Raw genomic sequence first — 26,504 nt, forward strand, 5'->3', positions numbered from 1 at the left:
AGATGCTCGAGCTTGATTATTTTAGTCTCTAGTTCTGCAATGAACAATAACGGTACTATTTTTCAATATTGAAATTTCTTTTTTATTCTAGTATGTGGTAATAGACCGGCAAAACACCCATCTCAATTACGAATTGTGAATGGAGATGAAGTCGACCCCGGAACATGGCCGTCCCAGATTTCATTACACGGTGGTGAAAATGAAGCTTATTACTGTGGAGCAAGCTTGATAGGCCACAGCTGGGTCATGACTGCTGGACACTGTGTTGGCGGGTAAGATCTTTATTTCTCTCTCTTCATTTTTCGGTTTGTTTAAACGTCGTTTTTTTTTATAGTCATGGAAGAGACAACTCATTTTTCATCCTTTTCAATGTTTGAAAATAAACTAATCATAGATACAAGGATTGAAATTTTGTACGCCAGACGTGCGTTTCGTCTACAACAGACTCACCAGTGACGCTCGAATAAAAAAAAATTAAAAAGGCCAAATAAGGTACGAAGTTGAAGAGCATTGAGGACCCACAATTCCTAAAAGTTTTGCCAAATACAGCTCAGGTAATCTATTCCTTGGGTAGAAAATCTGTAGTATTTCGGTTATCTAAAGTTTTTGTAAACAGTTGATTTATAATTATGACCATATCAATGATAATTCATGTCAACACAGAAGTGCTGACTAAAGGGCTGGTGATCCCCTCGGGGAGAAAAAACTCCACCAGCATTGGCATCGACCCAGCGGTTGTAAATAAAATCATCATAGATACAAGGATTGAAATGATGTACGCCAGACGCGCGTTTTGTCTACAAAAGACTCATCAGTTACGCTCGAATCGAAAAATTAAAAAGGCCAAATAAAGTACGAAATTTAAGAGCACCGAGAACACAAAATTCCTAAAAGTTAGTTTTGCCAAATACAGCTTGAATGTCTCTATCTTATATAATACATTTATATAAATCTTGAAATTTTTGCGTCAAGTTCCCGGCACAATGCTTTCTGGGAACATCAAAAATATTAAAAGAGGAAAATGTACGGTATATTTAATTTGTATATCATATTTTTTGCCATATTCCAATTTATTAATGATTAAAATAAAGTTATGATAAAACTTTAAATGACATTATCAGGTGTTTTTGGAATTCTCAACAAAAAGTCCGCTCAAAAGATAAAGTATGGGAAGCCGTATAACAAAACTGTACAGGATAATCAAGACAAATTCAGGCGCTTACAGAACAAAAAAGTAACATATTAGATTTTTGTTGTCGAAACGCACGTCTGGCGGTACAAATTTTAAGCCTTGATGAGATTTTAAAAACAGTTCATACACCAAAGGATAACGGGAAGAGGGTCAAGTTGTAAAAGAATTAAGTTGATCTCAAACCATATTTGTGTTCCAGAAGTTAGAACCTCGAAAGCTGTTTTGTTATATTTTGCTTTGTCTTTTAGAAATATTTGCACTTTTTGTAGATCCTATATAGATTTTGTTAAATTTGTTCAAAATTTTACTGGACTCAATGTAAAAGAGCATGAGTAGACAACTGTCTATTAGTAAAGACCATAAATAAATATTTTTGATTACGGTATTTCATGTCCCCGCGTTTTAAGTTGTATCAATTAAACTAAGTTAGCCCATCTTGTCCATCCGTCCTTACGTCCGTCCACATATATGGTAAATGATTTGTCCGTTGAACTTTTCCTAGAGTTTTTGAGGTAAAAATTGTATGTTGTGTAGAACATTTTTTTATGTAATTAATGAAAATGTGCCTTTGGAAAATGTCTTGATTGTCTTAAATTTATCACAAAATTGCCAGTTATTGAATAAAAGATTGACGTAAATGAAAAGTATTTAATGTATAGGAGATCCCGACAGTGTAATGGCTTTTTATGTCAATCATCTCTTTTTGATTACAAGGTGAAACAGTTGTCAAAAACCGGTAAATGTTCATGATGACATTTTAACGTTTCTCAAAGTTTTCTTTCAAAATTATCAAAATGTTGCACCTTACTGATGTTAAGTCATTTTAATATAGGCACATGTCTATCTTACTCCTGGCACAGTACTAGTATTCAACCTTGAACCTCTGATTTCTGTTGAAAAATTACCATGTACTGACTATATACAAGTTGGTACAAATTTGTAAATTTTTCGATTAATTTTCTTTAAAAAATAATGCCCATTGTTGATGCAACACGACAGTTGCCATATGTGGAGCAGGATCTGCTTACCCTTCCGGGGAACCTGAGATCACCCCCAGTTTTTGGTGGGGTTCGTGTTACTCAGTCTTTGGTTTTCTGTGTTGTGTTTTGTGTACTGTTGTTTGTGTGTTTGTCCTTTTTCTTTTTAGCTCACCTTTCTAAAGGAAATGTGAGCCTTTGCCATCATTTGGCGTCGTCGTCGTCCGTCTTCGTCTGTCGTCGTCGTCCGGTGTTTTTCAAACATCTTCTCCTCTGAAACTACTGAACCAATTCCAACCACACTTAAGCGGAATGATCCTTAGGGTATCTAAAATTAAAGTTGTGTTTTATTTTCTGTTACGTTAAAAAAACATGGCCACCATGGCTAAAAATAGAACATAGGGAATAAAATGCAGTTTTTGGCTTATATCTCAAAAACTAAAGCATTTAGAGCAAATCTGAAATGGGGGTAAAAAAGTTCATTAGGTCAAGTTCTATTAGCTGTAAAATTTTCAGATGAATCTAACAACCCATTGTTTGGTTGCTGCCACTAAATTGATAATTTTAAGGAAATTATGCAGTTTTTGGTTATTATCTTGAATATTATTATAGATAAAGATAAACTGTAAACAGCAAAAATGTTCAACAAAGTAAGATCTACAAATAAGTTTCATGACCAAAATTGTCAATTGACTCCTTAAGGAGTTATTGTTCTGTAAGGACAATTTAACACAATTTGTATATCATGTTTCCTAATAGAACATAGGATAAAATGCAGTTGTTGACTTATATCTCAAAAACTAAAGCATTTAGAGCAAATCAGGCAAGAAATTAAAGTTTTCATTAGGTCAAGGTCTTCCTGCCCTGAAATTATCAGCCAAATCGGGTATTTGATTTTTAGGTAATTGCCCCTGAATTGATGATTTTAAGGAAAATTTGCAGTTTTTGGTTATCATCTTGAATATTATTACATATAAAGATAAAGCAAAAATGTTCAGGAAAGTAAGATCTGCAAATAAATTTTTTATGACCAAAATTGTCAATTGACCCCTTAAGGAGTTATTGTCCTTTAAAGACAATTTTTCACTATTTGTTCATCTTGTTTGCTTACTTTAAAAAATCTTCATCTTTGAAACTGCTGAATCAATTTCAGCCAAACTTTGGCTGAATGAGTTTCAGAGTATCTAGTATAAATTTTGTATTTTATTTCCTTGTACGTCAAGAAACATAGCCACTATGCCGTATGGCTAAAATGGAATATAGGGGTAAAATGTATTGTTTTTGCTTTTGAAGAAAATATGACAGATACAAAGAACATTTAAATGGCATTTTTGAGCTACTCATTAATATATATTGTAAAGCAAAAATCATCATTGATGAAAGATTTAAGCAAAAAAATACAGGTGAGCGATTCAGGCTCTTGAGAGCTTCTTATTTCTTTTTTTATCCATGGCGTTGTCAGTTTATTTTCGACTTATGAGTTTGAATGTCTCTTTGTTATCCCTCGCCTGTCTGTTTGATCGTTTTGGAAATTTCCATTTCAATATACATGTTCATATTACTTACGCAACAAGCTATTAATCACCAAAAATATATGACACCTATTCTTAATTAAATTCGATACGAAGAGTCAGTCTGAGAAAACTCGCTAGAATAAGGACACTAAATTCATGGTATGTAAGAATGATTATAAGCATTTCTATCATGAAATATATACCACATATGCAGTGGTATTATAGTGTTATGACTATGAACAACATGTACAAATCAATTATCTCTCATATTTTAGCTTATTTCTCCAGCCATAATCTGTATAGTGTGGGTGAGATATGATGTGCAGAAAAATTGTGATTGATCGCCCCTTGGCTATATAGCTCTTAAACTGTTTAGGTTCTTTTATCCTTGGCTTTCAAATATTCGGCTTTGAGCCTTTATGATGAAGGTAAATGCAGAAAAGCGCTTCGGACGCATGAAATTTATAACGTGTTGTTTTCAATTTTTTTCATCACTATTGTGCTATTTCGTGGCTGTCAGTTTTTGTTGTTGGAGGAAGCCGGAGAGAACCACAGACCTTCGGTAGGAAAACTGACAATCTTAGTCAATTAAAGATTGAAGTTGAGGGCACCTGCCACGTGCGGGTTTCGAACTCACCTCGGCTAGTGATACAGTAGTTCGACTACTTAGACCACTCGGCCACCGAGGCCTCATTCATTTTGTGAAGATTGGTTACTGTCATATTGACGTTTACCCTGCTTCTCCTATATTTATGCAAATTATTGCTTTACAACGTTCATTATATCAATTATTATAAATAAATATTACTATATGCATATTTTATTGATATTTAGAAATAAGGATGCATCGACAATTACATTGAAGATAGGAGCAACTAGGCGATATGCATATTCAGCGTATCGTCAAATCAGAAAAGCTAAAAATCTCTACCCACATCCAAAGTACAACCCTATAACCGTAGACAATGACATAGCATTGATAGAATTAGACGAACCTGTTTATTTTAATGACTACCTCCGTCCTGTCTGCCTGCCAGAACGTAATGAAGAGACACCAGCTGGAACAAGATGTTATGCGGTCGGATGGGGTAGAAAAGATGAAACAGGTAAGTGTCTTGCTAATAGTATTTTCAGCATAGAAGGCAGTACTTCAAATATATTTTATTATGGTACAGATTTATGACAGCAGTTCATGAAAATGTTGCTTTTAGGATTGTTTTAAAAAATGGTAAATTTTTAAACAATTAAGTAATGCATTTCCTTGTTTCATATATGACTTAGAATTTCTAAGTTCAAAGGTTCTCGTAGTTTATGTTTTAGATATCTAAAAGTTCATCCAAAACTACCAACGAGACATCTTTCTATTGACATTTTGCATTATTTACAAAAATACCTGTATGAAACAATACTGAAAGAAATGTTGTGGAACAAAAAATCAATAAAACAATCTCAAATATAGTTTTGATGATGTCATGCTGTTAAGATCAAAAGTAACATTTTGAAGGACTGGATAAAACATGTAAAAAGGGATATGAAATAATTAACTGTAAACTTTCATTTCAAAAAAATATAAAACTCCTTATTCTCCCCTAAATGAAATCATCAATAGTCATCGGCCGTTTCATTTTGAAAAATGATACCGTATTATATTATTCATAAACAAATTTAAAACAATACAGGTTATCCTCTTCTAGATTTGGTAGATTGACATGTTACTTTTAATCCTGAGCATGGTCGTTCCTGGCGCATGTTTTCCTTTTACTATATAAATCATTTGGAAGATAACAATACGGGAACTAAAAAACAGATTCACAAGTTTGTTTTTTATATGCACTGGTTGATAAATTGTTCATGGTTTATCTAACAATAAGGCAAACAAAAATTCAACTTACTAATTACATATCTAAACTGTACTAACATTAACGGTACAAATTTAACTAGTAGAAAAAATATAAAACCCAAGCTCCTAACATAGTTGAACACAAAATTAGCACTTTAATAGAATGAACAAATGGTTATGAACATTTTGTTATTGAAATATAACATGCTATTTACATATCAATATTTTGCAATTGGTTTTTTCAGCAACTGACTATGAAAGAGCTTTAAAGGAAGTTATTTTGAACATTGAAAATTGGGATTCCTGTAAAAATGCAATAGAAACATCTCCGGTCAAGTCATCGTACAAACTTACAGATAATATGATATGTGCTAGTGGAGGACCTGACCATGATGCGTGTCAGGTTAGAATACGTAGGGTCTTTATTGATTTCGACAAATCATGTACTCAGCGTGGCAAAAACATTCATGCAATAAGAGGGTACAAATGATCAACATAAGTCCTATGAAGAAGGCCACGTTCAATCCACCATTTTCTACATAAGAAAATGAATGTACCAAGTCAGGAATATGACAGTTGTTATCCATTCGTTTGATGTGTTTAAGCTTTTGATTTTGCCATTTGATTCCTTTTTGAATTTTCCTCGGAGTTCAGTATTTTTGTGATTTTACTTTTTTCCAAACATTTCTCTTAGTTTGCAACTTCAACAATCATCTACTGTGGATTCATTATTATTCGTTGGATACCAATTTTCGTGGATTTTGTGGGTACAGGCGAACCACGAAATTAGATGTTCAACGAATGACAATTTTTTTATAGGCTTGTATACAGACTTCGACAAAACCACGAAATTAAATATCCACGAACATGCAAGTTTTCCTTAATCCTCGAAAATTGGTAACCACGAAAATAAATGAATCCACAGTAATCGTTTCAAATACTATTCCTGTCATTTTTTATATAGCCAACAAATCAGAATCAGCATGCGATTTAGGTTTAATGATATCATAAATTGATTTATATTTGTGAAGTCTCAAACACTTAAAAATGTTAATTTCTTGCAGTTCCGGTTAAAATTATAAATTTATAAGTAATCACCCCAGTACTCAGCACTATCGTGCTGATACGAACTCTCAGTCGTGCTGTTCTTGAAGTTGTATATATTAATTTGAAACACTTTTGTCATAGGGAATCTTAAGAATAATAGATTGTTAACATTGATAACTTAAATGAAAGATAAAAGTTGACCGTGTATGGTGAGGTTTAAATTTAATCATGGAAACTAGGTCTCTACAGCTCATTAAACCTTAACTGAACATTTGATTGATATGTTTGACCTTTAAGGATATCATTTTCCTCTTTTTTGAAATAAATCAAAAGTTTAGTTTGATGTTCCTCACCCTTGGTTTATGCAATAGCAATTGTCGAGGTCATGTAAATAAGAGGCAACTTTAATCATACTCAAAACTCGTATCAATTTGAAAACACATAAACAAGATAAAAATAAACTGAGGGAGTCACAGATAACTCCAACTATATCAACAGTGGGTGTTTCAGCAGGTTTATCGTCTCCTGTGATGCATGTTTGTTTTTTCTACATTGGCTAGAGGTATAGGGGGAGAGTTGAGATCTCAAAAAACATGTTTTACCCCGCCGCATTTTTGCGCCTGTCCCAAGTCAAGAGCCTCTGGCCTTTGTTAGTCTTGTATCATTTTTAATTTTAGTTTCTTGTGTATAATTTGAAGTTTAGTATGACGTCCATTATCACTGAACTAGTATACATATTTGTTTAGGGGCCAGCTGAAGGACGCCTCCGGGTGCGGGAGTTTCTGGTTGCATTGAAGACCCATTGGTGGCCTTCGGCTGTTGTCTGCTCTATGATCGGGTTGTTGTCTCTTTGACACATTCCCCATTTCCATTCTCAATTTTATTCAGCTGCCAAGTGAATATACTCTCAGTCAAAATGACCTTACGCTCGTTCAGATAACAACTTCAATTAATATATGAAGAATATGAAAAATATAGTTTATCGATTGAAGATATCATGATTGTAGCTTGGTATCTGTAAACATGTTAACCAGTTGATCAAGTCAGTTTTACAGGTATTGAGTTCTAACATAACTAAGATCTAAGAAAGATTGACAAAGTTACATTCCAAACAAGTTTTTTAACAGGGCTTTAAGACTTAAACTTTTTGGTTTGTTGCATTTGACGCAGACTTTTTTTCTTTTACGTGTAATACCACCATTGATTTTCCCCTATTAGTCTTTGTTAAATTTGCACTTTTTTTCACAAAAAATGTGCAGAATTTATCTTTGTTTCAAATAAAGAAATACTTGGCGTGAATAAAGTTTTATCCCGTCCAGAACTATAGACAAAATGTTACATAACATTTCATAGCATATAAGAAAATAACCATCACTGGAAGTTACATTTGTAACCACTCAAATTTTTACCTCTTTTTTTCCTGTAAACAAGCTTCAGTAACCATATGCATTTTACCTCAAGTTTCCAAAATATTCTATAGAAACACCAAATAAAAAAATAAGGGTGCTTTGAAACACCCAAGATACATGTTTATGACTCAGAAATTTTTTACTGCAATGAAATGTAGGATTAATTTCCTACAACTGTCAAATTCAAGGAAATATTTTGTTTCGACCCTTTTTCATATGCAACCGGATGTGACGTACTATGATTTGGTGGTATTACACATAAGATCTCTTTTATACGTATTTTTGTTTTCTTTAGTCGTTTATGAGCTATAAAAAATTTTGTTATGTCTCGATATTACCTCAGGAAACTATTGTGTTATATGATGAACGTTACAGTCTATATGCTATAATGGAAGTCACTTTCTTATTCGTGTTATTTCAAAGACTTTGGATCGAGATTTTGCCAGTTTAATGGACCATGTCCGAAATTCAACTTCCGTTCTAATAAACTTCTCTTCACAGTCTGTACCAATCAGAACGTCTGATACAATCGTTTTCGAATAATTCAGCCACAATGTCTGAATTGGTTCATTTGTGCTTCCTTAATGTATACATATTTATTAATTGGTTGGTTGGTATATACTAGATATTTCTTATTTAATAAATAGCGATAACATATCAAAAACAAGAAAATTAAGACATTCGATATGAAAAATTTTAACTTTAAAGTGTTTCGAGGTAGTCAATATTTAAAAAATGGGCATTAGCTACTATGTTTAAAAAAACACAAAATATGATCTATTTTCGTTTCAAACATTTATGTAAGCTGAATATTGAAATAATTTTTCGCTATCAGCAGTCAGTTTGGTTTAATATTGTCAGAATAGGCTCAAATATTTCGCTGATGTATTATTGGCTTTTGCGTTAATATTTCAACTCATTTGAATTCATATTCATGCGAACTTCAATTTTACCTTTACTTTGGGATTAGTTAGGCATGAGCTAAGCATTTTTTGAAATAGAAATAAAAAGAATATCAACATTGAAAAGTGAAACAAGGCAGCCACCAAGTAAAACATTTTTGTTGACTGTTGGCCACAAAAACTATTCATTCTAATAAAGGTAAAACAATGATATACTTAATTTTTCAATATATAACATGAAATCAAGCAGACCTAGGCAAATCGTCATTATACGGTTGCATGTGTTTGTGTATTTATATATGTATCTATGTTTACATCAAGCCTTATGACATACGGAATGCATCTCAATGGTTAATAAAATGGCGTCTAGCCTAAAATACACACGAAATGTTGATACATTATAACGAGTATATTATGTAATGTAAGTTGTTTCTTTTTGAAATTTGGATACACGTTTAAGTATGCTATAAATAAAATGTAAGAATTTGAGTCGAATCGGTGAGCATGAATTTGACTGCTGATGTCCCTTTCAGTAATGAAGCATTAATAAAAAACGCAACTCTTAAAAATCACGTGTTTGTTAGTGTTAGTAATTTTATTCTTTGTTTATAAAGAACGCAGATAGTTTTTGTTCTGTCTCATATGAATGTTTGAAAAACATTTATATAAAATAGTGTATTACAAACCTTTAACAGATTTATATGCCGTTATCTCCCTTGCCCAAATAGTCTCTCCTCTAGGTTACATATAACTTTCAATCTTATTACAGGGTGATAGCGGTGGACCATTATTGTGCCCAAAAAACGCAACACTAGATACTTGGTACCTAGCCGGAGTTATTTCTTGGGGTATTGGATGTGCTGTAAATGTTCCAGGCGTATACACTGAAGTACCACTGTATGTCGACTGGGTTCGAGAGACTACAAAAGGGGCTGTTGGATGATACTTCAACTTTTATTTAATTTTTATCATATACACCATAACGTTATAAATTGACTGCTCTGCTACCAGGATTAAATATAGAACTAGTAGAAGTCTTTATCATGGACAATGTTATATATACAGAACCTACTTACCCTTACACCTCGTAGTAGGCGTATTGAAAAAAAAAACTATACTACATATGGTTATATAATTATATATATTGAGTACCTTGATATGAAGATGATTTGAAATAGTGCGTGTAAAGTATCAAAAAGGTGTTGATACTCTCAAAATATTATTTCTGATCAAATGGTGCATTGTATTATGGAACTTTTAAATATAAGCATAGTAATGCAATAAACTTACAACACTGTTTACAATGATGTTTGGATGAATACTGCGAGAGATTTTAAAAGTTTTATAGATTTAACAAGTACAAACAAAATTGAAACAAAATGAACATATTATGTAAATTAAAATACCAATATCAGTTACTTGCGTCCGACGCGCTTTTCTGGATGAAAATGCATTCCAACTCTAAAATTTGAAAGTCAATAAGACCTAATCATGTGATGAACTATATGACAAAATTGGACCTGCAAAACTATGTAAAGTACAAATCATAGAAATCCCCCCCCCCCCCAAAAAAAAATAACTTCAAGTCTGTAATAATCTATAATCTACTGAACTGCGTTGTATGCATGGTTGTGTAAACGAGAATGGTGGATGGGTGAATGCACTTGAGTAAGCAAGTTTTAAAAAAAATATTTGAAATTAGATGTAAAAAATGTGTTATCATGGTTAATTTTTCATTTGTATTTCATTTCTCATAAGGTGCGTTATGTCTTTTATTACGGACACAAAAATTTTTGAAATTTTGAAAGTTTAAGCAATCAAGCAACTTCAACAATTTTGAGATCAAAAGACTTTGAAGATTAAGAAGACGTACAAAAGTTCAAAGTTTCTATTAAATAAAAATGATATCATATCTCAAACTGCGGCATTTTCACAGTGCAAACAATCTGTTTACCTGTGTGTCATATCAGTTTTGTTATAAAAAATATTCAGATAAAAATTATTTCGAAGACATTTTAATTTATAAGCATTTTTAACTAAAACACCAATTGAAAACATTTGTTGATGTTGTAGAATTATTCTGTGAATATTATTTATTTTTGCTTTGTACATAACATTTTCAAACGATTGAAATTGTATTGTTTTATACCCAAAATATCATAAGTTGTATGTACCGTTATTCCTTCATCTAATAAACAATATATGTACAAACATATTGGTTTATTCAATATTTCATTTTTATCCAACCAATCTTGTTGATCCTTGTTGTGTCGCGATAGAGTGCTTGCCTTCTTTTTTTGGATGGGGTTGAAATACTCTGACCAATTCAAAATAAGACTTAAAATTGTGTCGTCTCTGCTCAACACATTCACATTCACTCAGAAGTTAAACCAAAGACTGGTCGGTTTGGAGGTGGAATATTTGCCCTGGACATTACGCAGCCATCAGTTAATTTTATTACGCCTTTTTTTTATTTCTAATTTATCTATATATTTATCTTTGAGTTTGCAACACTTTTGACACAGGGTTTTCAGTTAAATAGAGAATAAAACAGTCCTTCACTCAACAAGTACGGTACGTTTCTTCTTGATTTATACCGAATTACAAAGTGTCTAATATGTGTTGTAGAACAGTTTGCATAATAAAATTAAAAGACAAATGTAGAACTAATCAAATTATGTAATATCTGTGTGATAGAACTTGTTTTTGGAAGTCACATATTCAAACACTATATTTTTAAGGCGGGAAAATGCATTTTTTTTTTATTAAAATGCTCTAGGGAAATGAATATTAAGTAAAACAAAAAACAAATTGAATATATCTTAGTCAGAAGTCTATTTGAGATGTATGCTTTTCAAATATGAGCGGCATGTTGTTATTTTTTCCCACTTTTCCCTTAAATTAGGAAATAAGAAAGAAGACGCTTTGATAATATTTGAAATTTTAATAATTTTAATAACCATTTCCTAATTTTAACCATGACTACAGGCTCCTGGTGTGACAGATACATCATCAATTGCCAAATCGCTGTGATATGAAGTTCCTGTTCTACCTTCAATTTGGAACTGAAATGTTAATATCAAAATATTAAAACAAAAAGATTGGTAAAATACGTCGCATTAGATTTCTAGAAGAAGTTAAAACGAATCAAAGATAGGAATTTACAGGTAACCGTGTGTATCCTTTAATAACAACATACAATTCAACTCATGGAGAGTTTGCGTTTGTTGAAAACTATGCAGATGACCGTATTAATTAGTAGCCTTAAAAATCATGACATGATATTTTCATGAATTTCAGTCAGGAAGGGTAATATACACGCTTTATAGTAATTTCTGTAAGCGAAACAAATGCGTTTAGAAAAGAACTCTTGAGACTGGTAATAAATAGAGTATTCTAATTCAATATTGCTAACAAGAATGTGGAAGTATTAAACCTACACTGAATGCATGGGATCCATGAACATTAATTTGAGTCTGGAAATGTATCCATCTGTCACCGTGGTCACCGTGGTAGGACCTCATCGCATGTTTCCTACTCCCAATAAGCAGTTCAAAATAAATATAGCCCATTTCATGACCATACATATTAAACCATGCTGAGAAACAGTAAGTTCCAGGTTGGTATTGTGGGGACACAATGATGGCGTTTTTGTTCGTTTGTCCACTTGCTTCCAAATACAAATAATGTCCTGTAAGAGAAATATTTTAGTTTATTTTTATGAGTGAACGTTTGGAATGATGGATATAGAATTATGTATGTATGACATTTCGTACACAGTACATGCTAAAAGTTAACTTGACGATTTTTATGACGATAATGAAATCAGTACATGTAAATCGTTATTAGATGCCGCAATCAGGCCTAACTAATTGACTACAATTTCCAAATGAAACCATAAACAATGCATAGATTCGTTATAAAGTATCAAAATTTCGTGCGTATTTTTCAGACTGAACTCAATTTGATTAAATTTCGACATTTAACACAGAGCTAATGTACTACAAAAGTATCAGAAATAAAAGAAAAAATGGACCAAATAAATACATAGAAATTCCAATAGCACTATCAATTTATACCTCCGCTAGTTCCGCTATGGTCGGCATGTGGACCAGTGTTTCGGCTTGGTGTACTGCCTTTACCAGTTCTCCAGTCAATATTATCACTTGTGGACTGTAACCATCCACACAAACCAGCATCAAAGGAACATGTTGCAGCTGTAGAATGTAAAATTTAAGATTCTATAGACCTCAAAAATTAAACTTAGTGAGTATTTATTTATTTATTTATTTATTTATTTATTTATTTATTTATTTATTTGTTTTGTCATTTTATTATTTATTATCAGTAACTTATTTGTTTATTCAAACATTAACTATAATAAGAACATGCGACATGGCGGGTGCCACTAGTGGAGAAGGATCTGCTTACTTTCCAGGAACCCCCAACCAAAACGTTTTTTGTCTGGTTCCTGTTGATCAGTCTATTCTATATGTTACAATATTGATTTGTGAACATATTTGTCTTTTTGTTGTCTTTCTTTTGTTGCCATGACGTTGTTATTTATCTTCAACCTTCGAATGAAAATTGAATAAATCCTTGGAATCTTCAGCCTCTTTTTCCAGTGGAATCATAATTTTATGTTACAAACATTATCCTGTATTTACGCTTTACTAGTTTAAACATCGTATGCGAGCCCATATCATTGTGCTTATATTTGAAATGAATAAGTGGTCAGAGTATCTGGTGTCCGATATAGTTATCATAAAGCTAAAAACATTTAAGCAAATAACATGAAATATAACAATTCAGTAGCTATTATAAAAAAAATATAATATACTAAAACTTACCTTGGTTTGTTATGTGAGGATCTGCAAAAAAAATACGACATTATTTTTAAACCGTTATTGCATATCGAAATTTCGTGGATATCAAGGTATCTCCCTATTACACAAGAGCATATAAATATAGGTTTAATGACGAGTGAGAATTGGGTATCGCTAGATATAAACTCGGCTTCTTTTATTTCAACATAATAATATACGAGCCTAGAATTCACGGATTAAATGATCAATTAAGAAAACATTTATAACGTTCGTGCGTCCGCGGCACCTCAATGGATTTATTCTCACCACAAACCCACAAATCCAAAACAGTTGACAATTAACGATGAAAAATCACTAGAGCAGTTATATGACATTTAAAAAACCCAAACAAGAAAAGCCAAATGCATATAAAGTTTACTTTGCCTGAGGGAGTTTGAACCTTAGTTTTTGAATCATTTTTAAATTGATAATTCTAAGAAATGAATGTTTTAAATCATTTCGTTGGCAAGGCACTGAATATTGGACTGTCTCCAAGCTATGTCTTAGAATTATAGAATGATATCGGTAAATTGATTGTACGCATAAAAGGAGACGTTGGTGTTCGTCAATGACTTGACGCCGACACAAGAACCAAATAATATCTAGCGGTCAACGTAGAACAGTATTCATGCAAATCTGTCTGCCATTACTTAGAATCACACAGTTCCCGTAAAATTTGACATCACATTTTTTTTAAATCCGACGTCCTTATTAAAAAGTGAGTTTTGCCTGACGTCAGAATGTTATTCGTATACAAATCAAGGGTCATTCGGAGACAAAATTCAGCTTGGTACCAAAAGTGAGAATACCTTTATAAAACTAACATAATTTTAAAAAGGTTGAAAAATGTTACTTTTATTTTGGAATTCAGATAAGGGCTCATATAAAACATTTGTACCTTTTCCTTTAACAGTGATTATCTAGAATAAACCATAATATAATATTATATCTGTTATATTGTGACGTTAGTTTACCAGTGTCCTACTGTTCCCCATATAGGAACGGTTTTAATTTGGGGTTGAAATATATTTATTCCAACAATTCAAATAATTTATGCAATATAAGATCATAAAAAAAAGCATAACTAACACATCTCATCAAGAAAAAGCAAAAGAACAAAAAGACGAAACATTGCTTTTTGTGATCGACCAACAATTATATAATTAGTATGTTTTAAGTTTATAGTATATGACTTGTATTACACTAGGTAGCAATCTTACTTGGTGTAGAAACGTGTGAAACTTGTGGTGCTTGAGTTGTTGCGCCAGGTGCAGATGTGAATGAACCAACACTTCCTCTTGGTATGCAACCATATAAAATCTGAATTTCTTTGGCGTCAGTTTCGCTCAGTCTTACTCTTTGTCCAATGGTAACTCCACTTTGTTTAGGTTCAAGGGTCATTTGGTGTCTATCAATGGCGAATGCAAAGGCTGGATAATGCATTACTGATCCATAATCGTATGGCATACCCAAATGATCAATCTGGGTGCCTAATTGGTACTTGTCAAAGTTACGTGCATGACCTGCAAGCAAGAAAATATTGAAAACATACTACCCTTTTAATTTATACAGAAACAGTACAATGCGAAAAATAGAATATGCTATGCATCTGGATATGTGGATCGAACATAAAGAACAACAACATTTGGGTTTAAACTTATTTGAATTTTTAATAATATTTGTCATTACTTCAGAGAGGATAAAAGCCCTGTTCCGCTAATTTTATTACTTTTAATACTTATAAGTATCTCATATATACGCTGCAGCTACTCTTTTGTTATTCAAGTATAAACGGGTTTTTACATATAAGTTTTTATCTCCTATACAAAAACAACACCAATACCAAAACCAAAACCTAGAAAAAAAGTACATACTGCGTTTACATCTAGGCGAATTTTACTTTTTGCTAAGTAAGCTATCATAGTTCATACATGTCTTTAAATGATAAATTCAATCATTTTGATGAAACAAATAACTGTCATATAATTTATGGTACTTGATTTTGTTCAGTTTTCCTATTTGGGTTATCTGGGCTTAACTTTTGTTTGATGAGATATTAAAGGAATTAGTTAGAAAATAACCGCTGAACAGAGCTGAATTGCAGCGTCAAAATAGTTGACATACTGTGATTAGGATGCGATACTATACCAATGTAGCCTCAGGGAAAACATAAGTCAACTGTACTTTGTGTTCTTTAAGCATTTTCAAAATATTTTTTAGTAATAATAATATGTTTGTGTTTACTTGTTTGAATATTCTTCCAGTGAACAGTGACGTAGTTGTCTCTGTCTGCTCTGCTTTGTTCGTGCCAGAATCCTAAACCATGAAGGATTTCATGCATAACTGTTCCTTTACGTAGACACCCAGTACCTAATGTGACGTCAGATCTGCGTGTACTGTGATAGCCAATTGGTGTGTGGCATCTTTAAATAAATAATGTATGTTTTACATTTCGGCATCAGAAGATTGTTCAAATCTCATTAATCCATTAAGTCGTATTCTTTATTCCTCTAGATCTGTTGAAGCAATGTTTTGTGTAAAGAGTTACGAGCACAACCCTGCTAATTAATTCAAGTTTCTGTTGTATGCTATTCTCCCTATAGCTAAGTTAAGTCTACACCTGGATATCCACCATTAGAACTAGATTTTAGATCCAAATTCATAACAGAGAACTTAAATGTTTCCAATTTTGTTTAGAATCATTCTAACACCACTTGCAAATTTTGTATAGATCAGTTGATACGATAGTAAAGATATTTTGATTTCTATTTTTAGACTTGATAGTTAGGGTTACTGTTGTATGTACTAGGAACATATACTAAAGGTTTCTGATGTTAAATGTTCGTCATCTATTCATGATTGTCATCATGGCGTATTTCGCTGTTACATATAAACGTTTTACGGATGCCCATCTGTATGAGGACAGATTTTAACTCATTCACATCCTATCTCAATGATATGTGTATAATACTGGTATAAAATAAGGATATTTAAATTGATTGCCAATTGAGAACAAGTATTCATCAGAGACAAAAGACGAATATGATAACAATTTTCGACAATGAGAAAAATTCATACCGTATAATAGTCATAAAAATGCCCCAGCATATATATAAATATACTTGATTTTGTTTTATTGTATTTGAATTGTATCTTCTTGACTTTGGTTGTTATTTACTTTGTTATTCTATCCAACATGTCCTGTCTGACCCTTATATGTTAATGATCTCTGGTGGCCACTCCTGTGGCCTCTCATTTCCGACATCATTGCATTGAAAGATATGCATGTGGTAAGAGGAGAAGGTCAATGCCATCATTGACTTTTTCAGCGTATTCATGTAAGGTATTCCAGAGTGATAAAAGATGAGTATAATCTAATAGATAATTACCATATATATGCATTAAATTAGCGTACCTATCATTTTAGCTATATACTGCTATTGACAAATTAAATATAATAATTAAATTATAAATCATGTATATATCTATGTATCTCAATGCTTAGAGTTTATTCAGATGAAATAAAAAGATACAAAAAAGGCCCAAGCATGACAAAACATAGATTAGTTCAAACGAGAAAACCAATGGCCTGATTTAGGATGTCAACAAACGACGAAAAATCAATAAGACAGACAACAACTAACGACAAACACTGAATAATAGGCTCCTGACTTGGGACTGACACTTAAATAATATGGTATGATAAAGATGTTTATTAGCAACCAACCTTCCCGTTACCTGAGACAGTGTCGTAACAACACAACATAAGAACAAACTATAACAATCAGTTGGAAAGGGCTTTACTAATCGAACCAGCAATCTAAAAAGTTTGGAAATTATAGTCCTATCTCGATCAAATTCTATAATATCAGTGGCATAAACAAAATGTAACCTCTGCTAAATGTTTCGATTTTGTTTACAAATAACTGTTAATATTTCCAAGTAAACTTCTAAAATATATTTTTACGTACATTTAACTAAGATACCACTTGAAGAGTTGAAGAACCAGTCTTCTGCAAATTCAATATTGAACTAACTGAGACAATCTGTACCTACCCACTTCCGTAAGTAAATTGCATATATCCATGTTCCGCTTTGCGTGGTTGAAAGTCAATGCATTTCTTTCCATTTACTTTTGTCTTTTCCATAATTTCGTTCATGGCATCGTGGAAAACCTGGACGTGAGAAGCTTGTCCTAAGTGCACAAAAAAAATTATTATACTTCATGTCAAAATGCTAGATTTTGATTGGTTAATACGAGTGAGACAATTTACTCTATCCCATGGCACATACTCTATTACCCTTCACAGAGACGCTTGGTCAATTGTGCGCTTTTATAAATACGGATGATTGTTATGTTCAAGACGTCATAGTGTATTACTTTGAATTTGAAATTTTATAGACAGTAATAACAATACATTCAGTATAATAAATTAAATAACACATATCTGAGAGGGTGATAGAGCAGATTGTTACCCCTCGAAAAGACATTGTCAACCTTGGCTTCGCCTTAGTTGACAATGTTTTCTCGGGGTAACAATCTGCTCTATCACCCTCTCAGCTATGTGTTATTTATATAATGAACATTAAGGGAATCGAAATTAAAAAGTCGACAAATTCGGAAATACAATATCATGTTTTCAGTACATGTAGTTCCAAAGTATGTTTCAGATATATATTTGTTTTTTGCACATGTATTTTTTCAAAATTATCTCGAGCAACTGATGATATCCTGAAGCAATTTACTCACTTGAATGGATTGAATCGATGGTCCATGGAACAACACCATGTGGCCAGAGCAGTCTGTGATTAGCAACAGCATTTCTCAACTATAACAAACAAAAAATGTACGAACAAGAAATACAGGTTTGTATACAATGAATATAAAATTACTCTCATTAATATATGTTCCAAATGTCGAATGTGACCTACCGAATTAGAATTATTACCGGATTTGTACTAACATGAGCAACACGACGTTTGCCACACGTGGAGCAGGATCTGCTTACCCTTCCGGAGAACCTGCGATCACCCCCAGTTTTTCGGTGGGGTTCGTGTTTATCAGTCTTTAGTTTTCTATGTTGTGTTTTGTGTACTATTGCTTGTTTCTTGGTTCTTTTTTTTTTGTTAGCCATGGCGTTGTCAGTTTATTTTAGATTTATGAGTTTGAATGTCCGTTGGTATCTTTGACCTTTATTGTACGTCGGAAACAGCCAAGGCGACACTTGTCTCTTGAGTGTGTAATTGTATTGTGTTTTTCTTCTAAAAGATGGTTCAAAATAAGAAAAACAAAAACAAAATCAAAATCAATATATATCAAACGTTCTTTGGAGAAACAAGAAAATTAGAATTTTCAGAAGATCACCTGAACGTAAGTCAAATGTATGACTATCCTCAATCACATTCAATACTGATGTTTTATTTGCAAGATAAATTATTCAATATGTTCAACAATAATCCTGGTGATGTCAAATAATAATGTCAAACTGTATTTAGTTTATTAGTGTGGTTTTATTCATGCTTGTGTATTTCTTTCTTTCTGGCTGGTTGGTTGGTTGGTTTTCAAAATTATACTCGACAAAAAACAAAAACCCAGACGTGACTTTACCTTAATTTTATATAAAGATTTAGTATTTCACGAAAAAGGTATTTAGAAATTAACTACTAGTAAAACACTATTAACAATTTTTGATTCGCAAATATTCAAGAATCTGCATTAATCTTACATATTTATTCATCCGCCAAAAAAAGATTGCAGTGAAATTGACAATGTATAAAGTGAATCCAAATAATGCCAGCAACACAGGAAAGAGTTTTTATATAAAAATAAGAAGATGTAGTATGATCGCCAATGAGACAACTCTCCACAAGAGACCAAATGACACAGAAGTTAACAACTTTAGGTCACTGTACAGCCTTCAACAATGAGCAAAGCCAATACCGCTTAGTCAGCTATAAAAGGACTCGAAATTACAAATGATAAACAATTCAAACGAGAAAAAAAACGGCCTAATGTATCATAGTGAAATAATGAACGAAAAACAAATATGTAACACAGCAACAAACGACAACCACTGAATTACACGCTCCTGACTTGGACAGGCACATACAGAATGCGACGGGGTTAAAATAGTTTGTTGGCGCCAAACCCTCCCTCTAACATGGGACAGTGGTGTAACAGTGCAACATAAGAACAAACTATAAAAATCAGTCGAAAAAGGCTTAACTCATCAGATGGATACAAATAGAAATGCATCTAAAAAACACAGAGTGGACGTGGACGGGTACTTATACATCCACACAACACAAAAACACCTAGTACATATCTGAGAGTAATCGCAGTTATGTTTGGTTTCTATATAAAATAAAAAAGTAATTGAATATCAAAAATAAAACAACGCATGACCGAACGACGCAGGACTGTGTAACACGAATTTAATTGATAGTGCCGTTCAATCGCTAGTGGTCTTATTTTTTGTATTCAAATACCGACAGAGAATCGGTACATGTAATACTTAAAGAAAGGCACATGCAATGATTTGTTAACTGAACTCTTAAATAGTTGTTGACCTCATCCGTTGTTGTAGAACTTTCTGTTCCGATTTTATAAGAAAATACACACTTAAATCAATATTTTGTTTTGTTCAAAGTATCTGCTCTATATAGTTGTATACTAAAAGGAATAAACAAGGATTAAGTGAAATCATTATTAAAATTGGTAATGTATATTTAATAGTCAATTTCATTTCATTAGTACTTTTTAAAACAGATTTGAAATAAACTTTGTCAATTAGAAGCTTCGAATAAATTTATGACAATAGTTGACTTAAAAGTACTAGTAAAGTCTAGAGTCATGCCATTTATTCAGGTTTTCTCCTGAATATAGTGAAATAAAAATTACCAGTCATACTTACATATGGCTCTTCTCCTGGTTCTATCTCTATATCACCTTCAAAAAATCCTGCAAAACATATAAAACTGAATTATATTTCTATTGCATTGATTTGACAAAAATGAAAATGTTTGTTACTAACAAAAATCTTTAGGTTTTAAGACTTCTGGTTTGAAAATCAGCTTTTCGTCATTATCCATGTTATCAGGTGTAATACCACCAAATCATAGAACGTCACATCCGGTTGCATACGAAAAAGGGTCGAAAAAAATATTCCCTTTAATTTGACAGTTGTAGGAAATTAATCCTTTTTTCATAGCAGTAAAAAATTTCTGGGTCATAAATAATATATCTTGGGTGTTTCAAAGCACCCTTATTTTTTTTATTTGGTGTTTCTGTAGAATATTTTGGTTACTTGAGGTTACATGGTTACTAAAGCTTGTACACAGGAACCAAGAGGCTCTCAAGAGCCTGAATCACTCACCTGTTATTTGTTTGCTTAAATCTTCCATCAATGATTATTTTTGCTTTTCAATATATATTAATGAGTGGCTTAAAAATGCCATTTAAATGTTCATTGTATCTGTCATATTTTCTTCAAAAGCAAGTAAATGCAATTTACCCATATGTTTCTTTTGAGCCATAGTGTCTATGTTTCTTGACGTACAAGGAAATAAAATACAAAATTTATACTAGATTCATTTGAGAAGATTTTTAAAGTTCAAAAACATAAACAACTTGTGTAAAATTGTCCTTAAAGGGCAATAACTCCTTAAGGGGTCAATTGACAATTTTGGTCATATAAAAACTTTTTTGTAGATCTTACTTTGCTGAACATTTTTGCTGTTTACAGTATATCTTTATTTCCAATAATATTCAAGATAATAACCAAAAACTGCAAAATTTCCTTAAAATAACAAATTTAGTGGCAGCAACCCAACAATGGGTTGTTCAGTTTGTCTGAAAATTTCAGGGCTGATAGATCTTGACCTTTTAAACATTTTTATCTCATGTCAGATTTGCTCAAATTGCTTTAGTTTCTGAGATATAAGCCAAAAACTGCATCTGAGCCCTATGTTCTATTTTTAGCTATGGCGGCCATGTTTGTTGGTGGATCAAAAATTAGCATACAATTCATAAACTGAATTGCTAAAGGAACATTCATTTAAAGTTAAGAAGTATTAGGAACAATAGTTTCAGAGGAGAAGATTTTTAAATGTTAGCAAACTTGATGAACAAATTGTGTAAAATTGTCTTTAAAGGGCAATAACTCCTTAAGGGGTCAATTGACAATTTTTTTTTTTTTTTTTTTTTTTTGTAGATCTTACTTTGTTGAACATTATTGCTGTTTACAGTTTATATCTATCTATAATAATATTCAAGATAATAACAAAAAAGTGCAAAATTTCCTTAAAACTACCAATTAAGTGGCAGCAACCCAACAATGGGTTGTTCTATTCGTCTGAAAATTTCAGTGCTGATAGATCTTGCTCTAAAAGTTTTAGTTTTTGAGATATAAGCCAAAAACTGCACTTGACCCCTATGTTCTATTAGCCATAGTGGCCATATTTGTCGATGGATCAAAATTTCGGATATAATTTATAAACTAGATACCCTATGGAACATTTAGTTAAATTTTGAAGGTATTTGGCTGAGTAGTTTCGGAGGAGAAGATTTTTTTGAATAGTTTACGACGACAGACGACGACAGACGACGACGACGACAGACGACAGACGCCAAGTGATGGCATAAGCTCATATGGGTGAACATTTGATTGCACTTCCAGTGATGGTTATTTTGTTATATGCAATTAAATGTTATGTGAAATTTTGTCTATAGTACTGGAGAGGATACCATTTTACTCATGCCAAGTATTTCTTTTTTTGAAACAAAGATAAATTCTAGACATCTTTTTTAAAAGTGCAAATTTAACAAAGACTAATAGGGGAAAATCAATGTTGGTATTACACCTATTACATATAAAGTTTACACTTTTACGACCAACTTTGAAAATGACCTGAACGTGCTACCAACAACTGTTACAGTGTTACTAAAACGATCTGCGCTTTAATTCGAATTGGAAAACAAGTTTTATTAGATAAACTATTAATGAATGCAAATTTATTTCATGGTTTTTGTGTAAATAAATTGAAATTCGCTTAAATTTACTTAATTGTTACCTGCTTCTTCTGGGTGATTGTCTGAAAAAATAATTGCATAGTTCAGTTAATTTTTTATATTCAATGGTAAATAAAACATTTCTCGTAATTGAAAAAATGTAACTTATTTAAATATAATTATCATTAGTATTCATAATATTATTATAATAGTTTTCTTTTAAATTATTATTATAATAATGTTCTTTTAAATACTTTCTATTATTATGTTCTTTTAAATATTATAATAGTAATTCGGAATTTTTTGTTATTGTTTTTTTACTGTTATAATAATAATATTTAAGTTCCTCCCTAGATTCTTACTAAATGTTGCAATGAAATGATAAAAGTCATTATTTCGGTGCGAACACCTTTAACCACAGATAACAATGTAATCTTCTTACCTACCACATGCACAAATATGTAGGTCAAATTTGGCAGATAGGTGTTGACACTGGGTCATTATTTATAACATTTATTTTTGTTATGAGACATCAGCATATTTCTACTAATTTACTTGACTAACATTCAGAATAGAATAGAGAATGGACACGGGAAATATGTCAAAAAGCCAATTAACCGACCAAAGAACAGAAAAAAGTCCAATGTCAACAACCCAGCGAACGTATTAGCACTAAAAATCCATATGTGTTTGTGCAGAATATCAATATTTAGCATGTATTTATCCTTCCATCGAAATCTCTAAAGTAAAGAATATGCACATACGCTCATTTTTGCGAAAGACTTTCCTCAATGATTTTAAGAGTTAGATAGTATGTTGTGCTGTTACGCAACTGTCCCAGGTGTACATGTTTACCTCGTCACATTTGGACCTGTGTTGTTGTCATTGGTTTATGTCGGTCATTATATTTAGCTTTATTGTTTGTTGTTTTGTAATAAGTCAGATCGGATTTATCTTGATTTGGTTTTACATTGTGTTACGTTGGATTGTTTTAAAAGTTACAATACAGTTTTTGTGAATGCCGTACAGTATCCTACAGTTCATTTTTCTTCGGAAAATGCCTGTGCCAAGTCAGAAATAATGGCTGTTGTTTTTTGCTTGTGCCGTTGATTGATAGCGTTAGATTTTGTCATTATTTATGGACTTTTCCTTTTTGAATTTTACTTGGAGCTCGGTACTTTTGTTGTACTTTTTTGCTTACAATCCACTTCTTTTTGGTATCTGGTAGACAATTGTGTTATTGATATCTTCGTATTTCTATATCAAGTGAGTGTAGCCATTTTGTTTCATGAATTGAGACGAAGAACAACTGTAACACATGCTACAAAAAAGCGCTGTTAGTATACTTTTGGTTTTCAATTATGAAAATAAACCGGCCACTCCAGTGACTGGTACGCTCATTCTGTTATTAAAAATTTCTCAATTCCATGTTTACATTGCATACTTCCATAATGTAATTTCTCAGTTCCAATTTGATATTTTCAGTTTCAACTTCAAAGTGATTAATATATAACCGTGAAAATGAGAAATGTCAAGTTGAAAATTGTCAACTTAAAAGGCAGAAATGGCAAATCAAGATAAAGAAGAAAGCAATAACAGAATTAATCACCAGATAGTACAAGAATAGAAGGATAGAAAAAATGTTATTAAAAGAAAAGACTCACCATCAACCTAGATAAAAACAAATTAAATATACAAATTTAAAAACATAACGACGTTTAGTATTCAAATCAGCATATCATACTGATTCTTTTCAATGTGAAAAAAGTTTGAAAGTGAAAATTATAATTTTTATCTGTGTGAACTGATTGGTATTTTCCACTAATTTGTATATAAATGAAGGATGTGGTATGATTGCCAATGCGACAATTATCCGCCAGAGCTGAAAGGGCGACGAGGATGTTAACAACTATTTGGCAATGGACCTCGACAAATTACGATTTCAGCTTTAGCATATGATATATGTATCCACGATGCGAAAGACTGGACATTCAGAATGTATGTTTTAAATATGTAAGGTTACTACAGAAGCGTCACAAATACTTTATATATAGATAACAAACATTGAAAAATATACGCATATGCAATAAGTAGAACCTTGAAACAAAAGTTAATGCAACCTGACTTAAATTTTTGAATTTAAATGATAGGAATTAAAAAGTATTTTCAAGTTAAACAATTGTGAAGAGTTATTTGTATTCCTTACCTGCACCGGTACAGCTAGTACCAGAGACACCCCCAGTGATAGAGCGAGAAAAATGTTCATCTTGTCCAAGCAAAGTGAGACAACTATCTGGAGAATCGAATCACGAATAACCTATATAAGATCGTGCTCTACAAAGATAAGACATGACAGAAACATTGAGGTACTGTAAGAACATTTTATAAAATATTATGATCACGATAGATGATAATATTTTGTTTACGTTCACTTGTAAATGAATTAAAGTCTTAAACGGTCATTTTGATCTTAACATCATATGAAATGTCTGCACAATAAATTTATCAGTCATTTTCAGTCTTTCGTGCAATTTTTAGACTTATCCACTGCGGTAAATTGAGTGCAATTTAGACACAATTCGCTTGTAATCTATTCAGAACTGTTTAGTAGAGTTTTAGGGAATTTAGTACATGAATGTCTATGATCTGTATATCAGTTTAATTGAGGTCTGGAGCAGGCATGTCAGTAACTGCTAGTAGTCCTTTGTTCATTTATGTATCATTGTCATTTTGCTAAGTTTCTTTTGTTACTCATTCTGAGATCGGACTTGGACTTCTTTTGAACTGAGTTTTACCGTGCGTATTGCTATGTGTTTCTTTATTCTACATTGGCTAGAGGTATAGGGGGAGTGTTGAGATCTCACAAAACATGTTTAACCCCGCCGTAATTTTGCGCCTGTCCCAAGTCAGGAGCCTCTGGCCTTTGTTAGTCTTGTATGTTTTTTTAATTTTAGTTCATTTATATGTTTTGGAGTTTAATGTGATGTCCATTTTCACTGAACTAGCACACAATTTTATTTAGGGGCCAGCTGAGGACCACCTCCGGGTGCGGGATTTTCTCGCTGCGTTGAAAAACCCATTGGTGGCCTTCGGCTGTTGTCTGCTCTTTAGTATGATTGTTTCTCTTTGACATATTCCCCGTTTTCATTCTCAATTTTATGTAAATAACAACTACTAAACAGCCTGAACATAGACTATGTTGTCTTATGGATAGTCCGATAATACCTAAGCTGCTATGTTGTGAAGCATAATCAAAGGATATGACTGATCAAAGTGATTTACCATGAAAACATTGAAACACGGCCGGTGCAAGAGTTAGGACAGCTGACCCGTCAGTGTAGCACCAGAGTTCACACCCGGGTTTAGGCCGTATTTCTTTTGCTAATCTTTAGTGTTATGTGTTGTGTTTTCAAGAGTGTTGTTGTCTTTTTTCGTCATTTTTATTTGTCACGATTTTCTGTTTTTCTGTGATTTATTGGGGTTGTCTGTTTTTTGTTGTTGTTGTATTTTCTCCCTCTTTTCACGCACAGCTTGACCTCTGACTCTCTAGTTTTCGATTACATTGCTTCTTCAGAACGGTTTGACTTTTCAGTATCATAGGTATGAATCGAGGTCAAGGTATTGTTTTATGTACTTATAAAAGTTCTTACATGCATTAATGTATACTTTGAATAAAGTGGTCAAGTGCATTGTACTTCATTAGTAATATATATGTATAATTGCATTGCCTTCTCTAAGCCATACGTCA

The 26,504-nt window shown here is 32.3% G+C and overlaps 2 protein-coding genes across 5 annotated transcripts in view; one reads left to right on the forward strand and one right to left on the reverse strand.

The window, feature by feature from the left end:
* The window catches only part of LOC127708925 (atrial natriuretic peptide-converting enzyme-like), a 98,439-nt gene extending 87,995 nt beyond the window's left edge, over positions 1 to 10,444 (forward strand). For all 4 annotated transcript variants that reach the window (XM_052214111.1, XM_052214109.1, XM_052214110.1 and 1 more), the window contains 4 exons: positions 92 to 272; positions 4,518 to 4,789; positions 5,769 to 5,926; positions 9,651 to 10,444. In XM_052214111.1, coding sequence (XP_052070071.1) covers positions 92 to 272; positions 4,518 to 4,789; positions 5,769 to 5,926; positions 9,651 to 9,824 — 785 coding nt within the window. In that variant the 3' untranslated portion in view covers positions 9,825 to 10,444. The remainder of the gene's footprint in view (positions 1 to 91; positions 273 to 4,517; positions 4,790 to 5,768; positions 5,927 to 9,650) is intronic.
* A 1,361-nt stretch (positions 10,445 to 11,805) lies between these two features.
* LOC127708359 (meprin A subunit beta-like) lies at positions 11,806 to 24,157 on the reverse strand. Its single transcript, XM_052213210.1, has 11 exons — positions 24,130 to 24,157; positions 22,819 to 22,839; positions 20,661 to 20,707; positions 18,497 to 18,575; positions 17,803 to 17,941; positions 15,991 to 16,169; positions 14,967 to 15,269; positions 13,732 to 13,752; positions 12,961 to 13,098; positions 12,322 to 12,572; positions 11,806 to 11,946 (listed from the first exon to the last, which is right to left on the reverse strand). Exons 1-11 carry the CDS (start codon positions 24,155 to 24,157, stop codon positions 11,854 to 11,856), a joined length of 1,299 nt encoding a protein of 432 aa, XP_052069170.1. The 3' UTR covers positions 11,806 to 11,853.
* Between the last annotated feature and the right edge of the window lie 2,347 nt (positions 24,158 to 26,504).

This window comes from Mytilus californianus, unplaced genomic scaffold (assembly GCF_021869535.1).
Source record: "Mytilus californianus isolate M0D057914Y unplaced genomic scaffold, xbMytCali1.0.p SCAF_7, whole genome shotgun sequence".
Classification (NCBI taxonomy): Eukaryota; Metazoa; Mollusca; class Bivalvia; order Mytilida; family Mytilidae; genus Mytilus; species Mytilus californianus.